Here is a 22564-nt window from a genome sequence, read left to right as displayed (position 1 = left end):
GCTTTGTATTGTAACCAAAGTATTTTTATTGTTACGATTGCCTTCCATGACACTTTATATTTGTAACTACAAACTGAGTCTCAATAAAGAACAACCACAAGACTACGTCATCCCTGAAGGACTTTATGGTTTAGGCTAGATTTGACCAACCTTACCCTACCTGAATAATCCTAGGGTTAAAAGGTGTACTATAAAAAGTCACACCGACTAACAATGTGATTGTAACATAATCATAGTTCTGTTCAATATACAAAGCCATATTTCATTTTGTTTCAATATTCTGTTTAATATACAAAGTAATTTTGTTTTAACATCATTTGTGGTTGAAATAGGTGGAAATTGAATGGGGAAATAGTCAATTAATTAATTGTTTATTTTGTCGTGTTTATTACAAGGAAGTCTGAATAGACGTTGATCAGCAAAAGACACTTTATCTGTTAGTCTGAGATCAATTGCACTCACTTTCTCAGACAATATCACGAGAGTTCCTCCATGTATGAAGTCTTCTGCCTTTTCTCTGTAAAAAAGAGCCTTATATAAACATGTTCAATAAGATCTACGATTCTTAACCTCACCCTCATGATTATGTCTGGACTTGCAGTGTGGTTTCAGAGCCATATAAAGAGCATTCTGTCTAGATGTCAAGGTAACAGGTGCTGTGGTGTTGCTGGTGAATACTCAGGATTTACAGGAATAGTAAGTATAAATGTTGTTTCAGCAATAGCAAGGCAGTTAAAAGGTTTAATGGCATTATAGGCTAAAACGATTTGTGGGATTCGTATTTCAATGACAAAGTTTTCAATTTTCTATACATGAAAATCTGTGTAATGTTCTTTGAATATTCTATAAATAACTGTATGTTTGATAGAAACTTTAAGTCAGTTTAATTTAAGTTAAAAAGACTTATACAGCTAAAAAAAACTTTTTTTACAGTGATGCTAATTTGATCATTACGTTTTATGTGTGAATAAAAACTATAAGGATGCAAATTTGCATGACGTCTGAAAAATATGCATGTGGACTCTATTGTTTTACAGATGAGTGCATCCAAACCCCAGGAATGGTGTGTAATCCTGCTCAGAATCATGGAAGCATTAAAATAAGTTTTGTACTATTGCTTACACAATTAAAGTCTAACTGAGAATAACTGTTTAAAATAAACTGCAGACTTAATTGCATTGAAATCTATAATATTCAATATCTAAATATCAAATAAGTTAAATTCAGGACTGTTCTGTCTGTCGCTGCAGTGGTGAGGTGCGAATCGAACCCTCTCTGAATAAGAATGAAGCAGAGTTTATAGACGGAAGGAGAAAATCTGTTCTACAAAGCCTGAAGAAGCTTCAGATAGACTGCAGTCAGGTAAAGCTTCTTATTTTATATTTCATATACCTGAGATGACCTGTGAATGGTGCTGTGGCCGATGAACATCACGTCACATCAGTTTCTTGAACTATGCCATTCTTAGCAAGCAACCACTAAAACACTTCTTAGTCAACAATGATGCATCAGCATTAAAGGATTAGTTCACTTTCAAATGAAAATTACCCCAAGATTTAATCACCCTCAAGCCATCTTAGGTGTATATAACTTTCTTCTTTCTGAAGAACACAATCACAGATATATTAATGAATATCCTGACGCATCCTAGCTTTATAATGGCAGTGAGCGGGATCAACAAGTATGAGCTGAAGAAAGTGTCTCCATTCACATCCATCCATCATGCACAGGAGCAGGCGGATTAATGGTGGAATGAAAAACAGGCTTTAGAGAAATGAAAGGCGGGGTGAATTCTCCTGTATGCAGGAGGAAGTTTCAGGCGGACTGCCACTGAATCTTAGTGACAGTAAACAGGCCGATGAATTTGGGAGCTAATTTATTACAAACGGAGCAGAGAGGAATATACTTAGAAGAAAGCCACACTTTTTGATCCACGACGTAGACAGGAGGCTTCGACCGGTGGCGATCAGCCTGAGCCTTAGTGCACGCTCCCACTCGGAGGAGAGTCTCGCGGGCTCTTCTCCAAGTGAGACGGCACCTCTGGACGAAGGCGTGAGCAGAGGGGACCACGACTTCGGAATCCAGACTAGGAAACACAGGTGGCTGGTAAGCTACACTCAAACGGAGAAAGGCCTGTCGATGACACTGGTAACGAGTTATGTGCGTACTCAACCCATGAGAGTTTCTGGCTCCAGGAGGAAGGATTCTGTGATACCAAACATCGCAACACTCGCTCAAGGTCCTGGTTGGCCCACTCAGTTTGGCCGTTGCTCTGAGGATGAAAACCAGAAGACAGACTGACACTCGCACCCAGCAAATGACAAAACTCTCTCCAAAATTTGGATACAAATTGGGGCCCCCTGTCAGAAGCCACATCCATTGGGAGGCCATGAATGCGAAAGATGTGATCAAGGGAATGAAATGGGCCACCTTCGAGAACCAGTCCACTACAGTCAAAACGACTGTGTTGCCCTGGGATGGTGGAAGGGCAGTGACAAAATCGAGCGCAATGTGGGACCAGGGTCTCAAAGGGACAGACAGCTGGTGAAGTAACCCCTCTGGATTACGGTTGGAAGTCTTAAACCAAGCACAAACTGAGCAGGCCAAAGCAAAATCTCGGATGTCACGGGCCATGGAGTGCCATCAAAATCACTGTCAAACTAGAAAACTGGTAAGATTCACTCTTGGATGACATGCCACGTTGGGACAATGACCCCACCGAATGATGTCAGACCGTAACCCCTCCGGCACAAATAAACGACTCGGTGGGCAACCGGACGGAAGCGTTACCCCTTCTAAGGCCGTGCGGACCTTCAACTTGATCTCCCATACGAGCGAGGAGACAACCAGTCTCTCAGGTATAATGCACTCAAGAGTAGACGGTCAAAAATGTGAGAAAAGGCATCGGGTTTGATGTTCTTGGACCCCGGATGGTATGAAAGGGAAAAATCAAAACGACCGAAAAAAGTGCCCACCGAGCCTGCCTGGAGTTGAGTCGTTTGGCAGATCTGATGTACTTGAGATTCTTATGGTCGGCCCAGACAACAAAGGGTACCCCCAAACCCTCTAACCAATGACGCCACTCTTACAATGCTAACTTGACTGCCAGCAACTCTCTGTTACCAATGTCATAGTTACATTCAGAGGACGACACTCTATGAGAAGAAAACGCGCAAGGGTGCATCTTGTCGTCTGAGGAAAAGCGCTGGGAGAGAACCACGCCTACCCCCACCTCTGAAGCATCGACCTCCACCACAAACTGACATGTAGGATCAGGGGCAATGAGAATAGGAACTGAAACAAAGCGGCTCTTGAGGTTGGTAAATGCAGCTTCATCTGCACTAGACCACCTGAACATCACTTTGGTGGATGTCAAAGCGGTTAGAGGAATGGCTAGTTGGCTGTAGTTGCGAATAAAATGCTGGTAGAAATTGGCAAACTCCAGAAACCTCAGCAAGGCCTTGCGGGAATCTTGGGTTGCCCAATCCACCACAGCTCTAACCTTATCGGGATCAATGTGCATTCCCTCGGATGAGATGATGTATCCCAAAAACGGAACCGACTGTGCATGGAACGTGCACTTCTCCACCTTATCAGCCTTTGGAGCACCAGCCTGATGTGCTGAACATGTTCCTGGAGAGAAGAGGAAAATATCAATATGTTGTCTAGGTAGACATATATGAATTGATCGACCATGTCTCTCAGCACGTCACTAACAAGCACTTGGAAAACCACAGGGGAGTTGGATAGCCCGACGGGCATAACAATGTATTCAAAGTGCCCCCTGGGGATATTAAACACGGTTTTCCACTCATCCCCCTCTCTTATGTGGACCACATGATAGGCATTGCGTAAATGCAATTTAGTGAAGATGGACGCTCCCTGCAACCACTCGAAGGCTGAAGACATCGACGGCAAGGGATAGGTGTTCTTTACCGTGATGTTGTTCAGCCCTTGGTAATCAATACACGGTCGCAGGGAACCATCCTTCTTCCCCACAAAATAAATCCTGCCCCAGCGGGAGAGGAGGAAGGACGGATGAGCCCGGCTGCCAGAGAATCAGAAATATATTTCTCCATGGCCTCCCTTTCTGGAGCAGAAAGCGAGTATAACCAGCCCTTAGGTGGAGACGTACCTGGTAATAAATCTATAGCACAGTCATAGGGACAATGCGGAGGAAGAAAAGCAGCCCAGGACTTACCGAACACTCCCTTCAGGTTGAGATACTCTTCGTGCACGTTAGACAGGTTCACTGACTCATCCTGCAACAAAGAACAAGAAACAGGAGAACAAGCAGACACCAAACAAGACGCATGACATTTTTTATCCCACGCCAAGACCATTCTCTGACTCCGATTAACGTGAGGGTTATGGAGTGTTAGCCATGGATGCCCCAGTACCACTGGAACCAAGGCTGTGTCAGTGAGATAGAACATAATTCTCTCCGTGTGGTTGCCTGATGTAGTGAGACTCACCAGCCCTGAGTGATAGACGACAGTGGCTGTCTACCTTTGACGGATATCGGATGAGCCAGTAACTTCACAGGAATGTTGAAGTCCATAAAATTTCCCTCATCACCAGAGTCCACGAGAGCTTCACACCGATAACTACCACCAGTCACTGCAGTCTTACTGGGAGGAGAGTCGCAGCAAGAGAGGATTTCTTGAAGGCAATGCCACCCACCAGTAACCTCACACCTACTGACGGGCCTTGTCTTTAACTGGACACTTAACAGCGAAATGTCCTGCAGAACCACACTAGAGACAAAGTCCCTGAACTCGGCGTCACTCCCTCTCCTCCCGAGATAACCGAGCTCTGCCCATCTGCATGGGCTCAGGATCGAACGAGGGGCTGACCGTATCAACAGCCGCGCTGGAATAATCCCTCTCCACAGCAGCCATCCGACTGTTATGAGCACGTTGATCTCGATGCTGCAGCCCCGTATCCACCCGGATCGGCAGATCAATCAATCCATCTAGTGTAGTCGGCAAATCCATCGCGTAGATCTCATTCTGGATACGGTCGGCCAGCCCATGCAGAAAAATATCCCACTGTGCCTCCGCGTTCCTGTTGCATTCTGCCGCCAGAGTTTGGAATTCGATGGAATAGTACATAACTGTTCGCTCTCCTTGACGGAGGTCCACCAAAACTCATGCCGCCTCTCTCCCAGAGACCGAGCGATCAAACACCTTCTTGAGCTCCGCATTGAAAGACTGAAATTATGCACATCACGGATGACCTTGCTCCCAAACAGCCATTCCCCACTGCGCTGCTCGTCCTGATAACAATGTTATCATAAATGCCACTTTCGACTCCTCTGTGGGAAATGATGACGGCTGGAGAGCAAAAAACAAGGAACATTTAGCCAGAAAGGACCGGTATAATTGTGGCTCCCCAGAATAAACCATGAGGGCTGGCAATCAAGGCTCCATGGGTCGAGCAGAGTGGTCACCAGGCGGAACCGCGGATGGTGGGCTCGGCACAGTGGGAGTGTGGGCATAGTCAGTTCAAAGTTGCTGTAATTGTGTGGTCAATTCAGAGACCTGCGCCACCAAAGCCTGCACAGCACGTCCCATTGCCATGATCTGCTCCTCCTGGCAATCAAAACGGGCGTTGCTATTAGAAAGCAGCACTCACTGAATCCATAGTTGGTCAGATCGTTATGTCAGGAAATAAACACTGGATCCAATAGCAAGTGTTAACAGTTTATTAAAAGCCATAGTAACAGGGCAAGATGGTCAGATATATGCAAGAAACAGGCTGTGGGTGGTAACAAGACAGCAGCAGGCTAGAATTCACACTGGCAAATGGTAGTCTCGAGAAACACGGCTGGAAGAGAAACCACACTAGCAGACAACAGTCCAGAGAAACAAGGCTGATGAGAATCCTCACTTGAACTGAACAAACTCACAGGAAACAGGAGACAATGGGAAAACTGCTGGGAACACGAGACCACAACATGAACACTGGAACAATCTGACAAAGAAACACAGCAAACACACGACTACATATAGAACAGATAACGAGACACACATGTTACTGATCAGCCTCATTAGTCATCATCAAGCGGCGCTAATGACTAGCTGACACTGACAGCACCCAAACACCACACAAACTCACACACAGACAGAGCAAGAATGAATCAGTGAACCCATGAACCGTGACACATGGACCTTGTTCACTGCCATTATAAAGCTTGGATGCGTCAGGATATTTATCAGTATAACTCAGATTGTGTTCATTAGAAAGAAGAAAGTCACGTACACCTAAGATGGCTTGAGGGTGAGTAAATCTTGGGGTAATTTTCATTTGAAAGTGAACTAATCCTTTAATAGCATTGATTACAAGGTGATGTTCATCACTTTCACACCTTCTGATAACAATGAAACGTACAAAGATTTTAACTACACTTCAATGCTGTCAACAAATTCCTGACCATTACACATTTTCCATTACTATCCTACAGAAAAAACACTGTAAATTTCTTTATGAAAATTAAGTTCATTTTTTAAACAGTTATTTTCTTTTCACTTCTTAATGCAAACAATAAAAAGCAGCAAATTCCATGTGATTCCAAAAAGATATAGAATTGATCTAAATATTTTTTTTAACAGTATATATATATCTTCTGTGGAAGTCTCAGGACCAAAAAATGTGTGGTCTACACTCAGAAAATGTTATGTTTAATGTTTAAGACAAGTTTTTTTTTTTTTTTTTTTTTTTTTTTTTAATGTTTCACAAACATTTTATCTTGGCTATGCAAACATTATTGAAACATAACTTTTGAACAATATCCGAACATACTCAAACAAGTACACAACAAAATCTCCAGATTTAAATCAACTCTGCTCAGAGTACATATGTCCCAGACACGTCAGGTTCCACCATCCACCAATCCCAGCGCACTTAATCACCCGAATACTAATCACTGCCACATTCAACTCATCATCAACGCAACCACCAGCACTATAAGAAGCCTACACTCACACACACACTTTGTCCGGTCTCGTTTGCATCATATTAACCTGTATGCTTACCTTAAGGACTTCAGACGATCTACTTACCTGTCTCCAGTGTCTCCTGTATTCCTCGTGTGCTTCTCCATCTGTTTGTGAGTGTTCCCAGTCTCCTGCATCCATACTCTCCAGTGTCATTCAAGCTCTTCACTCCTACGATAACAAGAAGGACAGTATTACCATTCTGCATTACTCCATTCATCTGTACTTCACGTTAAGCTCTCATCACCTCCTGTCGTCAAAGTCTGGAACATAGAGTGCGTTTGCATCTCGCTGCATATGAGGATTCCATTGGCCTCGGACGCTTCATCCAGCTGTCCATCCACATGGGCTCTCGTATGCAGTCGTGTATAGGATAACACCAGGGCCAGTCACTTCCCAACACCCTCCTCCGTCGATTCAAACCCATCAGTCCTCCAGAACCAGCCAACGAACCCCTGCAAGTGGATACGTCCCGACTCTCTTCCACTGAGCGTCAACGAAGGCTGACCTTGAATCCGCATGCCCCATGCCCCATCCGTCCTCCTCGTCCCATGGTGAGTGCTATCATTCCCTCCATTAAGAAGATGAAACCACTCACTGCTGTTGTAAACCTTACTGCTGCTGATGTATCTGTTCCAGTGGTGGCGCTCCTCTATTCAGGGTCAGCAGCAAATTTCATCTCCGGCTCCCTCTGTAGACAGCTCCAGCTCAAAATCATGCCCTCTCCGACCATCTACCAAGTCCACTCCATCACTGGCAAACCCCTGAGCCGAAGGAAGGTCAGTCGTTGCGTGGGTCCCCTTCAGTTGCGTGTTGGAATATTACATGTGGAAGAAATACACCTGCTGGTTCTGGAGGAATCCACCTCTGACGTGGTCTTAGGGCGCCCGTGGCTAGAGCAGCACAATCCTACCATCTCCTGGTGCACGGGCGAAATCCTGAAGTGGGGCGAAAACTGTTTCTCCAATTGTTTCTCCGAGTTTCCTGTCTCCAAGTCTCCTCGTGCCAATGGCATCTCCATCTGTACTACCTCCATTGAAAGTCCTGTTAAGAAACGTTCACTGGATATTCCATCCTGTTACACCCCCTTCAGTGACATCTTCTGCCCACAAAGAGCCTCCAAGCTGCCTCCACGCTGCCTCCACACCGGCCATGGCACTGTGCCATCGATCTGTTACTGGGTGAGCCAGTGCCCAGGGGAAGGATTTACCAGGAGAAGGCCATGGAGGAATACATCAAAGAGGCACTCAATCAAGGTTACATCCGCCCGTCTACTTCCCCTGCTGCTTCGAGTTTCTTCTTCGTGGCGAAAAAGGACGGAGGCTTGCGGCCCTGTATTGATTATCGTGCACTGAACAAGATCACTGTCAAGTTCCGGTATCCCCTTCCTCTCGTCCCAGCTGCCCTAGAACATCTCCGTGGTGCCACTGTGTTCACCAAGCTGGACCTCTGCAGCGCGTACAACCTCATCCGTATACGCAAGGGGGACGAGTGGAAGATCGCCTTCGTCATGCCCATCAGCTATTATCAATATCTGGTTATGCCGTATGGCCTGGTCAACGCCCCCTCCGTATTCCAGGACTTCATACATGAGGTGCTCCGGGAGTTTCTCCATAGATTCGTCCTGGTCTACATATATGACATCCTCATCTACTCCCGGAGCTTGGCTGAACAGCGCCACCACGTTGCGGAGGTCCTCCAATGCTTACGACAGTTCCATCTCTTCCTGAAAGCTGAAAAATGTTCATTCCACCAACCCTCCATTCTCTTCCTTGGTTACCTCATTGATCACAGTGGCATCCTGATGAACGAGGGGAAGGTGGAAGCTATCTAGTCCTGGCCCACACCATCCACCATCAAAGAACTCCAGCACTTCCTTGGCTTCGCTAACTTCTACCGCCGTTTCATAAAGAATTACAGCTCAATTGTCCATTCACTCACCAATTTACTCCGCAACCAGCCCAAGTCTCTGTCCTGGACCCAAGAAGCCACCAACGCCTTCAAAGCCCTCAAGAAAGCCTTCACCACCACTCCCCTCCTCGTCCACCCAAATCCAGACCTGCCCTTCGTCATAGAGGTGGACGCCTCCACCACAGAAGTGGGAGCGGTACTATCTCAGCAGCAGGGGACGCCAAGTAGACTCCATCCATGCGCCTTCTTCTCCCACAAGCTCAACCCGACGGAGGTCAACTACGACATCGACGACCACGAGCTCCTGGCCGTCAAGCTTGCCTTTGAGGAATGGAGGCATTGGTTGGAGGGAACTATACACTCCGTCCTGGTCTTAACTGACCATAAAAACTTATATGGTTTTACACCTGAGAGCTGCAAAGAGACTTAATCCCCGTCAAGCACGCTGGGCCATGTTTTTCTCCCGATTTGACTTCTCGATCTCCTATCATCCTGGCTCCAAAAATATAAAGGCAGATGCCTTGCCCCGTCTCCACACTCCTGATGAAAAGAACGAAGAACCTGAAACTATTCTCCCCGAATCCATCTTTGTGAGTCCCATCTCATGGTCAGAAGAGACCTTACCCTCCTCCAATGCCTCCACCAACGCTCCGCCGGGTTGTCCCCAAGGCTTGCAGTACATCACAAGGACGGAAGGTACATGCAGGGCTGCAGGGAGTGCGCCATCTCAAAGAGCCCTGGCCATCTTCCAGCCGGCAAGCTTAATCCTCTGCCCGTTCCTGAGCGACCCTGGTCACACCTGGGAGTGGACTTCATTACGGACCTCTCAGCTTCTGATGGCCACACATGCATCCTGGTAGTAGTAGACCGCTTTTCCAAATCCTGTTGTCTGATTCCCCTGAGAGGTCTACCTACCGCTACGGAAACGGCAGAACTCATGTTTAATCACGTATTCCGATACTATGGTATTCCCGAAGACATCTTCTCAAACAGAGGACCCCAATTCATCTCTTGTGCATGGAAGGCTTTCCTATTACTCCTGGGTGTGACCGTCAGTCTTTCATCCGGATACCATCCTCAGTTGAACGGGCAGATGGAGAGGAAGATTCAGGAGATCATCCGCTTCCTGCGTACCTTCTGCCACGGCCACCAGGACTCCTGGAACCAGTACTTGGGTTGGGCCGAGTACGCACAGAAGTCCCTACGTCAACCAACCACCAGACTCACTCCATTCCATACCAACCCCCGCTGTTCCCCTGGGGCAGGGAACCATTCAACGTTCCAGCGGTCGACTACTGGTTCCGGGAGAGCAAGAGGGTTTGGGACTCAGCTCACCACCAACTGCAGCGAGCCCTGCACAGACGCAGGATGACAGCGGACCTTCGTCGCTCCCACACTCCCTCCAACTAACTGGGACAGAAGGTCTGGCTGTCAACCTGGGACATCAGACTGCGTCTGCCCTGCAAAAAGCTGAGTCCCAGATTCATTGGCCCATTCACCATCACCAGACAGATCAATCCAGTCACGTATCAACTCCAACTTCCTTCACAATACCGGATTCACCCCACATTCCATGTTTCCCTGTTAAAACCTCACCACCCCTCTGTTCCTCTCTCCACAGAACCTGACGTGGCAGCCGCTGAGCCCCCCCTTCCACTCATCCTGAACAATGATGCAGCCTACGAGGTTTGTGATATACTGGACTCCGGGCGTCGTGGTGGTCAGCTAGAGTATCTAGTGGACTGGGAAGGCTACGGTCCCGAGGAGCGCTCTTGGGTCCCTAGAAATGACATCCTCGATCACAATCTTCTCCAAGCTTTCCACACCAATCATCCCAACAGACCTGCCCCGCACAAAAGAGGAAGACCACCACGATGCCAGGGTCCTCGGCCCTCAGGAGCGGGTCGTGGGAGGGGGGGTACTGTCACAGACACGTCAGGTTCCACCATCCACCAATCCCAGCACACTCAATTACCCAAATACTAATCACTGCCACCTGCAACTCATCATCTTGTGTTTCTCTGAAGAAAAGAGAAAACACAAGAACTACAACTGAATTCAGTCACAGCCTTATTAATTGCTTAATTATCACATTAACTTTAACTCTACTTCAGTGTTACTTTAATACTATATATAGAGGGACCATATGTACTCTGAGCAGAGTTGATTTAACTCTGGGGATTTTACTGTGTAGTAACATTTAAAAATGTTAGTCGAACATCTAATTAAACATTTTAGAAAATAAATAATGCTCCATGAACGATGTACAAATAACCTTTTTATGCTAACATTTTGAGAACATAAAGACCAGAAAACATTGAATGAACATTCTATTAACGTTATTGAGGAATGTTTGCTCATAACTTTCAGAGAACCTTGCCAGAACGTTCGCTAAAGTTCTGAGAATGATCCCTGTTAGCTGGGCTCTTACTTTAAAAATAAGGTGGATAATATAATGCTTTGAATGGTGTGTGTGTTTCAGAATGAGGTGCCAAACATTGCCTTACTGGGTTCTGGAGGAGGAGAAAGAGCCATGGTGGGATTGCTGGGATCCCTGGTTCAGCTCCAGAAAACAGGGCTTTTGGACTCCATCCTTTATCTGAGCGGAGTCTCTGGATCCACCTGGTATGAACAGTGAGACACACACACATACACACAGAGACATGGGTTGAATGCCAAAATTGACAGCATATGTTGTTCCTCTGAAGGTGTATGGCCTCAGTATATCAGGAACCAGACTGGTCCACCAAACTAGAGACTGTGAAAGAAAAGATCATCCAGAGACTCAGCGGTCCTAAAGTCAGCTGGAAAGAAGCATTTGACAAACTCAAGAAATATTACTATGGGAAAGACTACTTCAGTCTGACTGACGTCTGGGCAGTGATGGTCATCACAACATTTGTGAAAGAGGTCTGTAAATAGCCTATTCCTGACCCGGGACAGATCTAGGAAATTATTTAGGATGGCACGAGGACTATGAGGAGTGACACCAAAGCAAGCAATAATTCATATTTCCTGTGGATTTATGACCTGACATATTTGAAGATTGCAGTAAACAGTTTGATTTTATTTATTTATTTTTTTTATAAATTTTAAAATGTTAAAATCTACCAACACTAAACACCTACATGTAGACGCATAGATGGCGTGACCACAGTCAGTTCTTCAGGGGTTGTGTAAAAATAATAATAATAATTTCTCAAACCTACTCAGGGCAAAGTATGATTTTTTTACAGAGAACAAGTTATTGATATCTTGCAGTTTACTTAATGATCAGATTTTGATTCAGTGATTCAAAGGCGGTCCACTGAATCGGGCTACACAGATTGCGCTGTGTTTTGACTCAATAAAAAGAACCGGTTCATAAGAGTCATTTGTTCATGAATTGGTCTATGCACATGTTGCTCCCTCTGTGTGTTTTTGAGTCACTACAAAGAACAGTTTCATAAGAGTGATTTGTATGTAAATCAGGCTAGACAGGTTCAGTTGTGTGTTTTTGACTCAGTGAAAAGAACCGGTTCATAAGAGTCATTTGTTCATAAAATTTGGCTTATATCAACTATATCTGAAAATACAGACAGTGTAAAGCATATTCACTCATTTTAACCAATCAGAGATAAAACTTACGTGAAAAGTAAAATCTCCTAAATTACTTTTGTTCTTCAACGGTCATATTTCTTTATCTCAAGCATGAATGAAGTGATGAAATGTGCGCATTTTCTCAGTAAAAGTCTCTCACTGCATTAATGTAAAGATGCTCTGAGGCAAGAGAACTGTTGTTTTGTTGGTGATCTGTTGAAAAAAGGTAAGGTAGGTTTTGAAGCTGGTATGCTGGTTTGAGCTGGTTTAAGCTGGTCCTGAACCAGCATACCAGCTTTAAAACCTACCTTAACCAGCATATGCTGGTTTGTCCCTGGTCTCTACAGTAACATGAAGCTGCAAATGCTGTGTTCTCTATAGATCGATGAACACACACTCACAGAGCAGTGGAGCCAGCACAGTAAAGATGGTAAAGTCCCGTTTCCCATCTACACCGTGATCGACAAGAAGTGCAAACAGCGCAATATTGGAGGTCTGTGTTTGTCTGAAAGAGAGAGAGATAATGTGTTTGTTTCAGCTGTTATATAGACATGTTTCTGTCTGCAGACCCCTGGTTTGAGATCACTCCTCATGAAGCAGGTTATTCTCTCACTGGAGCGTTTGTGGACGCCTCCAACTTTGGCAGTCAGTTTTGCAAAGGCGCCAAGAAAAATCAGCAGGATGAATTTGACATGCTGTACCTACAAGGTAACAAACTCTGTTAAAGGGGAGTTTAATATTTGTAATATCAGCTTATATTGTACATTGTACACTTATGTCATTGACCTACATCTCAGGTATTATTAGCTTATGGCATAAAAATATGTACTATTTATATGTTTGCTGATATTCTCTGTTTTTCTGCAGCTCTATGTGGAAGCGCTTTAGCTGATGAAGTGGAGATTAAGAAACTACTCTGGCAAAAGATAAAAGGTTCTGAGGACTGAATTCGGCTTCAATTTAACAGTTATTTCATTACCATCCATTTGATTTTTTTTATTTACTTGTTTTTTGCTTTGTTTTTCAGATTTCTTTCAACAAAAGGAAACAATATTTGAGGAAATGAGGAAGGGTAAAGCGTTTCTTAGGCTTTATTTATGAATTTCATTTAACTATTTAACAGCCCTGATTTGATGTTTTTGAAATAAGTCTCTTATTTGATCAAAACACAGTTAAAACCGTAATATTTAAAATATTTTTACAATTAAAATTTTTTTCTTTGTGAATATTAAGTAAAATGTCATTTATTGATCAATTTTCAGCATCATTACTCCAGTCTTCAGTGTCACATGATCCTTCAGAAATCATTCTAATATGATGATTTGCTGCTCAATAAACATTTCTGATTATTATCAAACAGTTTCTTTTATATATATTTTTATGGAAATCATGATACTTTTTTTTCAGGATTTTTGATGAATAGAAAAAAGTTGAAAAGAACAGCATTTATTTGAAATGGAAATATTTATAAATGTCTATACTGACACATTTGACCAATTTAATGCATCTTTGTTGAATAAAGTATCCATTTTTATCTTACCCCGAACTTTTGAACAATTTTAACAAAAATATGATAATAATAATAAGAAGAAATGTTTCTTAAGCAGCAAATCAGCATATTAGAATGATTTCTGAAGGATCATGTGATGCTGAAGACTGGAGTAATGATGCTGAAAATTGTAATTTTATAGAACAGCATGAGAAGAGTCAGGAAGCACTGGCAACAGAGAGTGGAACAGGGTTGGAAAAAGTCTTTACAGCGGGATTCAAAGCGGTACTGCACCCTATATCAGAGCTCAGACAACAAGATCCAAACTCTGCAGCTACAGAAAAGTGTTACCAGGTGCTCATGAAACTCGTGGACATGAATATCTCGGTTTTGACTGGCAAAGATCCTTCTGCTCTTGATGAATCCATCAGAACTACACTGTACGGTAACAAGCCACTGATTGGTCTGTATGTCCATCACAGCCTTGTGTTCACGTCTTAATGAAAGTTTTAAGGCCCATTCACACCAAGGACGATAACTATAAAGTTAAAGACATTGTTCTAAAATCGCTCTAAATATAAAAGAATAGCAGAGTCCACACCACAACTGTAACGGCGCAGAGAAACAATATAATTGGAATCACTTTCAGAATGATTTCTTCCAGCTGATGAACAATGAAAACATTGACAGCCAATCAGAATCCATCCTGCTTAAAGAGCTCGAGCATTTAAAGTGACAGATGACAAAACTGCAGCTTGTGCTTAAAGGGTTAGTTCACATAAAAATATTAATAGAAAGATTAATATTTTGTAAATAAAGTGCTACATTTCGTTTTCAAAATTGAGGTTGGACTCACATGGGTTACTTTAAAGCCAGAAATGACAATTCTGTCATAATTTACTCGATTAGTTTCTTTCTTTTGTACATAAAAGAAGATATTTGATGGACATTGACTTCAATAGTAGGAGTCAATGGGGTCCATCAACAGTTTGGTTACAGACAATCTTGAAAATATCATCTTTTGTGTTCAGCAGAATAATGAAATTCATAAAACAAGAATTTTTGTTTTTGGGTTAACTAGCCCTTTAATAAACAGAATGATATTGTGTTGTGTTGGTCTGGACGATGTGAATGCTAAAATAGTTATCGTCCTTGGTGTGAACAGGCCTTTAGATTTGAGAAGAACGTTTTTTGTTTTTTGTTTTTTTTTTTTAAATTACTGTATAAAATGCAAAAGGCCATATTTCATATCATATCTGCATGTGTAATTTGTAAGTGATTAAAAGTAATTAAAAAAAAAAAAAACATTACAATTTTTGCTTTTTGGCAAAATCTAAAAACAATTATGAAAATCAAACCATGTAACAAACACACACACACACACACACACACACACACAAAGATACACATACTAGAATAAGAACTCACTAATGTACATGTCCGGTCTTTTTACAGTCCTCTCTGGAGGCAAAATTCTTTTGGAAAGACTGAGAATTATTGATAAAAAAGCAGAAAAACTGAATATGAAGAGTTACACCATGGATGTAATCAAAAGTTTGAGTGGTCGGATTGGTTACTGGCTATTTGGTAGGTTGAACTGTTTCTAATATTCATCCATCCATTCTCCACACCACTTTTCTAGAGTTGTGGGGATATTGATTTACACTTTAGTGTTACCAAAATTTCCATCCATTGTTTTAAAATAAACTAATAAATGTGATGCATATTTGTCAGTCACACATGAATAAAACAGGTCAGAACCTGTTTCAACCTGGTTATTGGGAATTAAGAAAAAAACACTTTAGCACTATTATAGAAAACCGATTCATTTATGTACAACTGAAAAATATGCAACACATTATTAGTTTGTTTGTTCAAATGGATGATCATTTTATATGCATTTTTTTTTTCATTTTATAGCCAGATTGATATGTAAACCACTGTTCATTTAGTATTTTAGATATTTAAGAATCAAATAACTTTTTATCCTCTAGTTCTTTTGAAAACCAGTTAGTTCTATTAAAGGTGCCCTAGAATTGAAAATTGAATTTACCTCGGCGTAGTTAAATAATTGGTTGGTTGCATAACACCAACTGTGATGCAACAGTCAGGATCATTAATATGTTCGCCCCCAAATTTTGCATATGCCAGCCCATGTTCAAGGCATTAGACAAGCCAGTATTAACGTCTGGAGCAGCACAGCTGAATCAACAGACTTTATGCAGGTAAGCAAGCAAGGACAAAATGGCAGATGGAGCAATAATAACTGACATGATCTATGATATCATGATATTTTTAGTGATATTTGTGAATTGTCTTTCTAAATGTTTCGTTAGCATGTTGCTAATGTACTTAATGTACTTAAATGTGGTTAAAGTTACCATCGTTTATTACTGTATTCACAGAGACAAGAGTCGTCGCTATTTTCATTTTTAAACACTTGCAGTTTGTATAATTCATAAACACATATTCATTCTTTTTAAATCTCTCCAACAGTGTGTAATGTTAGCTTTAGCCACAGAGCACCATCAAACTCATTCAGAATCAAATGTAAACATCCAAATGAATACTTTACTTACATGCATCACAAAAACTTTGTAAAGATCCATTTTGAGGGTTATATTAGCTATGTGAACTTTGTTTATGCAATGTATTATAGAGTTGCAAGCTCGGGGGGAGGGAGCACGAGCATTTAAAGTGGACACGCACAGAAACGCCGCATTTTTAATTATGCCCCAAAATAGGCAGTTAAAAAAATTGAATAATAAAAAATCTATGGGGTATTTTGAGCTTCACAGACACATTCAGGGGACACTTAAGCTGTGTCTGAAACCGCTCCCTATCCACTATATAGTCCACTATATCGGGTGTCGGCCATTTTGTAGTGGCGTCCGAATTGTGAACGTGAAAGTTAACGACTTCATTCCCTACATTCGTTCACTACTTTATACCCACAATTCTCTCTGATTTCGAGTGTACATTCCATGTACACTTGCTGAAGCACTATTTCCCAAAATCAAATTTTTTTACCTTTTTTTTTTTTTTTAATCACTACTTGAATAAAACCTACTAAAATGTAGGGGGACATTATTATATAGATGAATTAAAAAATGAAATTATATTAATAAAAATATTATTTTTATTATTAAAATATTATGTAGGCGTTAAATCAATTTAATGTGTTTTACTAACAGCAATGTGTTTTAATAATTTGTGGCACTGTTAACTCATTAAACTTTAAAAGATGATAATTTAGTGGATGATTTAAAAAAATTCGTTAATCATAGGTAGCGTATTCAAATCATAACGGTCGCCTGAGGGCGCTCAAAGACCACGTAATCTGTGAGCGTGAGAGTTTCTAACAACTTTATTAAAAAGGATAAATACATGAAATTATGTACACTTGTTAATGTGTTTATTTTTGTTTGCAGTATTTTATAGTATTAAATGATTATGAACACATTAAGCATGACAAAAAAAATAAAATATACAATCGATTAAACTACAAAGCTGGCACAGAGGCATGTATGATTACAAAATGAAGTCATTATGATTGTTATCGTTATTAACATTGTTTTATAATGTAAATAACATGTAGGATAAAATAGTTTTATTGCGTGTCGAGCCGTTTCTGAGATAGATATCTCCGACGCACAGTGTATACGTCAGCGTCCGAATTCATTCACTTCATTTCGTTCACTCCATACAGATATAGTGCACTCAAATGCCATACACTATATAGGGATTAGTGAATGAGTGAACGAGTGAGCGGTTTCGGACACAGCTTTAGACTTATATTACATATTGTGAAAAAGTGTTCTAGGGCACCTTTAAAAAACAAAATACTTTTCTGATCCTGTAATGAAACATGTAGTCAGGAAGTCTATACAGCCAACATTGTTCTCGATAAGAACTCAAAATCAAAACTACACTGTCAAAATTAACAAAATGTAAATAACGAGGGAATATATTACAAATCCAACTGTCAAACCAAGTTTTTGCCTTACCCCAAATCACTGTCATAAACCTATAATAATCAGCCTATTTGACAGCTGTTGGGATGGATTTTGCGTGAAACTGCTTACTTCTGTGTTTATGTCTATCTATAGATAAATGAAAGAAGTTCAGGCTACTATATGCAGTGGAAGGTGTCGTAATAGCTTGAATCCATGACAAATGAACATTGAAACTAAAAAATTTTACAGGCAAAAAGCGAAAGCGTCAGAACTCGTAATAAAACCAGAATCAACATAATTAGCGTAGAAGTACATTTGCTGTTTCAGAAAACAATCTTTATGCTGGTAACGATCTCTAAACCAGTTTTGAGTATTTGCCTATAAATATCCTTACTTGCGCTATGTTCCAGACAGATCATGTTTTGGATTTTTCCCACCTCCTTCTAGGAAATAACGTCTGGAACGCCACTCAAAGTCAGCCATTTTGCGTGAACTCGGGGTACATCGATCAACCCCGACCTCAGCAAAATGTGTCATTTTGAGTCAGTTCCAAGATGTCGGCATGTCCTGACTGCAATGAATATGAACGTAAAAACAAACTTTAACCTTAGATATTAAGTTTGTGTAATGTTACCTTCGTTTTCGCTTTTCATCAGCAGTTTTCAAAGTGATTTTATGTCATTTTTATTCTATTTTGCCATAATCAACACAAATACACAATATGCTCTCATTGTGTCATGTGGTCGACATGTGAACGTGACGTATGAGTGACTGGAACTCACTGAGGTCTGAAGTGGGACATTTCATTTCGTCCAACCTCATGCAGCATAAGTTATAGTTTCCACTGTTATCTGATATAAATAGCAATCATTGCCAAAATCTTGTAACATTATTTTAAAACAATCAATTTCAACAAGTCAAAACAACAGCTATAGGCTGGTTTTACTTATAAGACATGTTTTCCATCTTTCTTGCATTATTGGGGGAGTTTTGATGTTGTTAGTGATAGGGCTGGGTAAAAAATATTGATTTCTCGATTTTAATCAATTCTCATTTTTATGAATCGATATGGATTCTTAAATCCCAAGAATCGATTAGTCTAGTCTGTTTTCAGTTGATGAATGAGCAGAATATGTAGTGCCTCCCATCCAATAAATCACAGTAATCTTTGTGCTTTTTTACTTTTGATATGAAGCAAAGTCTCAGATTTCAAATGACGTCCATCTTATTATGAGATTCAAAAAATAATTAAAGCTGCAAGCAGCGATGAAAGGGCCCTCGCACCCAGGCTCACCGCCACCCGTTAGCCTTAGGAAACAGTGAACAGTGGGCGACATGCATGTAAGCGAGTGAATACAGGAGAATTATGGCCAAACTCATTTCAAAATGCCACACTTCCTGCTGCCAACAGGTGGCGCATTGAGCGTAACTGAATTTTGCCATGTTGATGTCTTCAGGCCAGGACTTTTATTGAACATGTGAAGTTTGGAGCAGATCGGACATTGTATGCCTGAGTTACAAAAACTTCCTGTTTCTTTCGGGGGTTAATCGCATAAATTAGCACTCAGCCAAGTGTTGCATGATTTAACGTGTCTCTAGCATGTTTGGTACTTCGTGGCATGATGAAATGTGTATCTGGTAGTGAATTACATCGTGAAGCATGCCATTTCCTGTTGCCAGCAGGTGGCGCTATGACTAACTGAATATTGTCATATAGATGTCTTTAGGCTAGGACTCTTATCACACATGTGAAGTTTGGAGCAGATCGGACATTGTATGCCTGAGTTACAGCAGCTTCCTCTTTCATGGCAAAACATCAGACTTTGTCAGTCCGCCACGGAGACGCCTTTTAGCGAAAACTCAAGATCTTTGATATTTATCATCGCTAAGGTCTTGAGATTAGACTGAAAACATTTGATGTTGATCTGGTTAAATCTCTATGAAGAGTTAATCACAGTGTAAAACATGTCATTTCCTGTTGCCTGCAGGTGGCGCTATGACTGTAACTGAATATTGTTATGAAGATGTCTTCAGGTCAGGACTCTAATAAAGCATGTGCAGTTTGGGGCAGATCCGACATTGTTTGTCTGAGTTACAACAACTTCCTTTTTCATGGCGAAAACATCAAACTTTGTCAGGTCGCCACGGACACGCCCTTCAGTGAAAACTCTAGATCTTCGCAATTTAACGTCACAAAGGCCTTTTGATTAGACTGACCAAAAACGACATTGATCTGATTAAATCTCTAGGAGGAGTTCGTTAAAGTACAACGTCTGGAAAATGCAAAAAACGGTGAATTAATTCAAAATATCTGACTTCCCGTTTGGTTTCGGATTTTGGTCCAAGAGAATTTTTTGTAGGTACTGGGCTGATAAATGTGTGTACCGAATTTCAAAACCCTAGTGAAATGTAGCGAGAGGGGCTGTACGTTAGATGGCGCTATCGAGCCATTTTGCCATGCCTAATGCTGCGACCCATAACAGACGGAAATTTTCACCACTTCTGACGCGTGTGCCAAGTTTCATGAGTTTTTGTTTAAGCCCTCAAACATGCGATTTACTTTGGAGAAGAAGCATGTGATCATCCTCTCCTCTGCTTTAATACCAGTTACAGCGTGAAATAAACATGCATGAACATCTGAAGGTATGTTCAAATATACAGTACAACTTATTGAAATCCATATCATGTCTCGTGTAATCGCTCAATCAGTGTTTCAACCTCAGAAAGACGTCCATAAAACAGCTTGTAAACAATACCCAGCCCTAGTTAGTGACATTCGCACTGATCACATTCATCCGTACAGGAGCTGAAGCACATCTCGCGTCACGTAACGATCAAAACAATGTTCTGCTGTAAGTAACTTGTAGTTTTATGCTTCAACCGCTAGAGGGACAAAAGAACGATTTACTTGGCCTGAAAACTGAATTAATAAGAGTGCATTTGTTTTACAGATGCTTGGATGAGCATTATTAATTGCATGAATCTGTGGGTCTGGGGCAGGAATTATAACTTCCTCCACGACATGACAGGTAAGAACAGACCTGCTGACTGGAAATTCTGTGTGAATAATATAATAATGCTGTGATCCCTCAGGTGAAGCAGTGCCCTCCATTCTTCAGGAAACTGAGACGAGAGACTATGAAGATGCCGGACTGTTGCTCAACTCACCCTACTTCTCAGTGCTGAGAAAAGAGAGAGACATCGACCTCATCATTTCACTGGATTTCAGTGAGGGTGATCCTTTCATGGTATTATACACATATTTAATTCTCTACAGTTTCAGTCATAAGAAAATGTTAGTGCTATAAGAGCAATTGTGATGCTTTTCCATGGCAGACGGTGAAGGAAGCTGCCAAGACGTGTAAGGAACTAAACATCCCTTTCCCTGAGGTCAACATTCCCAGTGAGGACTTACAGAAACCGAAGGACTTCTATGTGTTCAAAGGCCAAAACACTCCAACTGTGATCCACATCCCTCTCTTTAATGTGGTCAACTGTGGAGGCAAGTTAAAGTCTTACAATGTCCTGAATGAAACTGAAATATCAACTGTGTTCTGATTTAAGTGTGTTCATGTTTCTTCAGATAAAATTGAGGCCTGGAGGAAAAAATATACGACTTTTCAACTTCCTTACAGCGCTGAGAAGGTCACTGATCTTGTGGAGGTCACTGGAAAAAACATCATAAACAACAAAGACAGACTGCTGGAGCAGATCCGTGCGGCCATTGGGCAAAAAGGATCCAAACGTTAATGTGTAAAATCTGAATATAGACTAAACTGATTTGCATATCAGCAGTGTTGGGGGTAACGCATTATAAGTAACTTGAGTTACGTAATCAGATTACTTTTTTCAAGTAACTAGTAAAGTAACGCATTACTTTTAAATTTACAATTTAATCTCTGAGTATTTCAAGTCAGTAAAGCAAGTTACTTTGTTTTCACATTTATTGACTGATGCCTCTCCTATCGCCATGTTGAGAGTAATCGTAAGTGTGTGTAACGTAACATTACTTTCCCTAAAAAGTAACTAAGTAATGCAATGGGGGTAATGGGGGTAACGCAATACTTTCTGAAGTAACTTTCCCCAACACTGCATATCAGTCATTTTACAACAGTTTAATTTCTTTTTCTGTCAGCTTTTTTTCTCCAAAAGGACATTTGATTATCAGAGGTTTTAATTTTAATTCTGTTTAATATGTTTCTGCATGTTTTAATGTTTTTTTCATGCATCCTGATTATAATAAAACAGAGTTATGGTCCTGAATGCTGACTGGTCAATTCAGAGTTTCATCATTTTTACTTTCCCTTTAGTATTTTGGACATAGGCCTACAGTATTTTTAAAATGGTTTCTTATTAATTCCACAAGGGTTAGGATTTGGTTTCCTTACAAGCAGTGTAATAATTTAATTACCCAGAAATAAATCAATACACTAAAAAAAATGAATGAATGAATGAATGAATGAATGGCATGGTTTATTAACTAGATGCATCTATTTGATTTTAGTTCAGAAATCATATTTTCAAAAATGCATCTATTTGATTCCTTAGAATCAGTATAAACCAGCCCATTTGTGAAAACAATCAAATTGAATCAATCAAAGACCCCTGTGGTGAAAACCAATATTTTAATG

General features: G+C 41.2%; 1 protein-coding gene across 1 annotated transcript; it reads left to right on the top strand.

Annotated features, from left to right (window-relative positions):
• The first annotated feature begins 1037 nt into the window (after nt 1-1037).
• On the top strand, nt 1038-21683 carry LOC137035018 (cytosolic phospholipase A2 gamma-like). Its single transcript, XM_067408263.1, has 13 exons — nt 1038-1063; nt 1251-1362; nt 11392-11534; nt 11618-11819; nt 12870-12981; nt 13056-13196; nt 13356-13421; nt 14249-14422; nt 15433-15564; nt 20885-20962; nt 21027-21181; nt 21270-21435; nt 21517-21683. The coding sequence occupies exons 1-13, from the start codon at nt 1038-1040 to the stop codon at nt 21681-21683; spliced, it is 1674 nt and encodes a 557-aa protein (XP_067264364.1).
• The last annotated feature ends 881 nt before the right edge of the window (nt 21684-22564 follow it).

Source organism: Chanodichthys erythropterus, chromosome 13, assembly GCF_024489055.1.
Source record: "Chanodichthys erythropterus isolate Z2021 chromosome 13, ASM2448905v1, whole genome shotgun sequence".
NCBI lineage: Eukaryota > Metazoa > Chordata > Actinopteri > Cypriniformes > Xenocyprididae > Chanodichthys > Chanodichthys erythropterus.
The sequence above is the reverse complement of the archived record's forward strand: the minus strand, read 5'-3'. Positions and strand labels throughout refer to the sequence as shown.

Excerpts from the sequence above, each read along its gene's own strand:
- LOC137035018 (XM_067408263.1), top strand. The coding sequence starts at position 1,038 with ATGAGTGCATCCAAACCCCAGGAATG. Across the intron at positions 13,197-13,355 it reads TGACATGCTGTACCTACAAG|CTCTATGTGGAAGCGCTTTA; the intron begins GTAACAAACTCT and ends GTTTTTCTGCAG. Across the intron at positions 20,963-21,026 it reads CTTCCTCCACGACATGACAG|GTGAAGCAGTGCCCTCCATT; the intron begins GTAAGAACAGAC and ends GTGATCCCTCAG.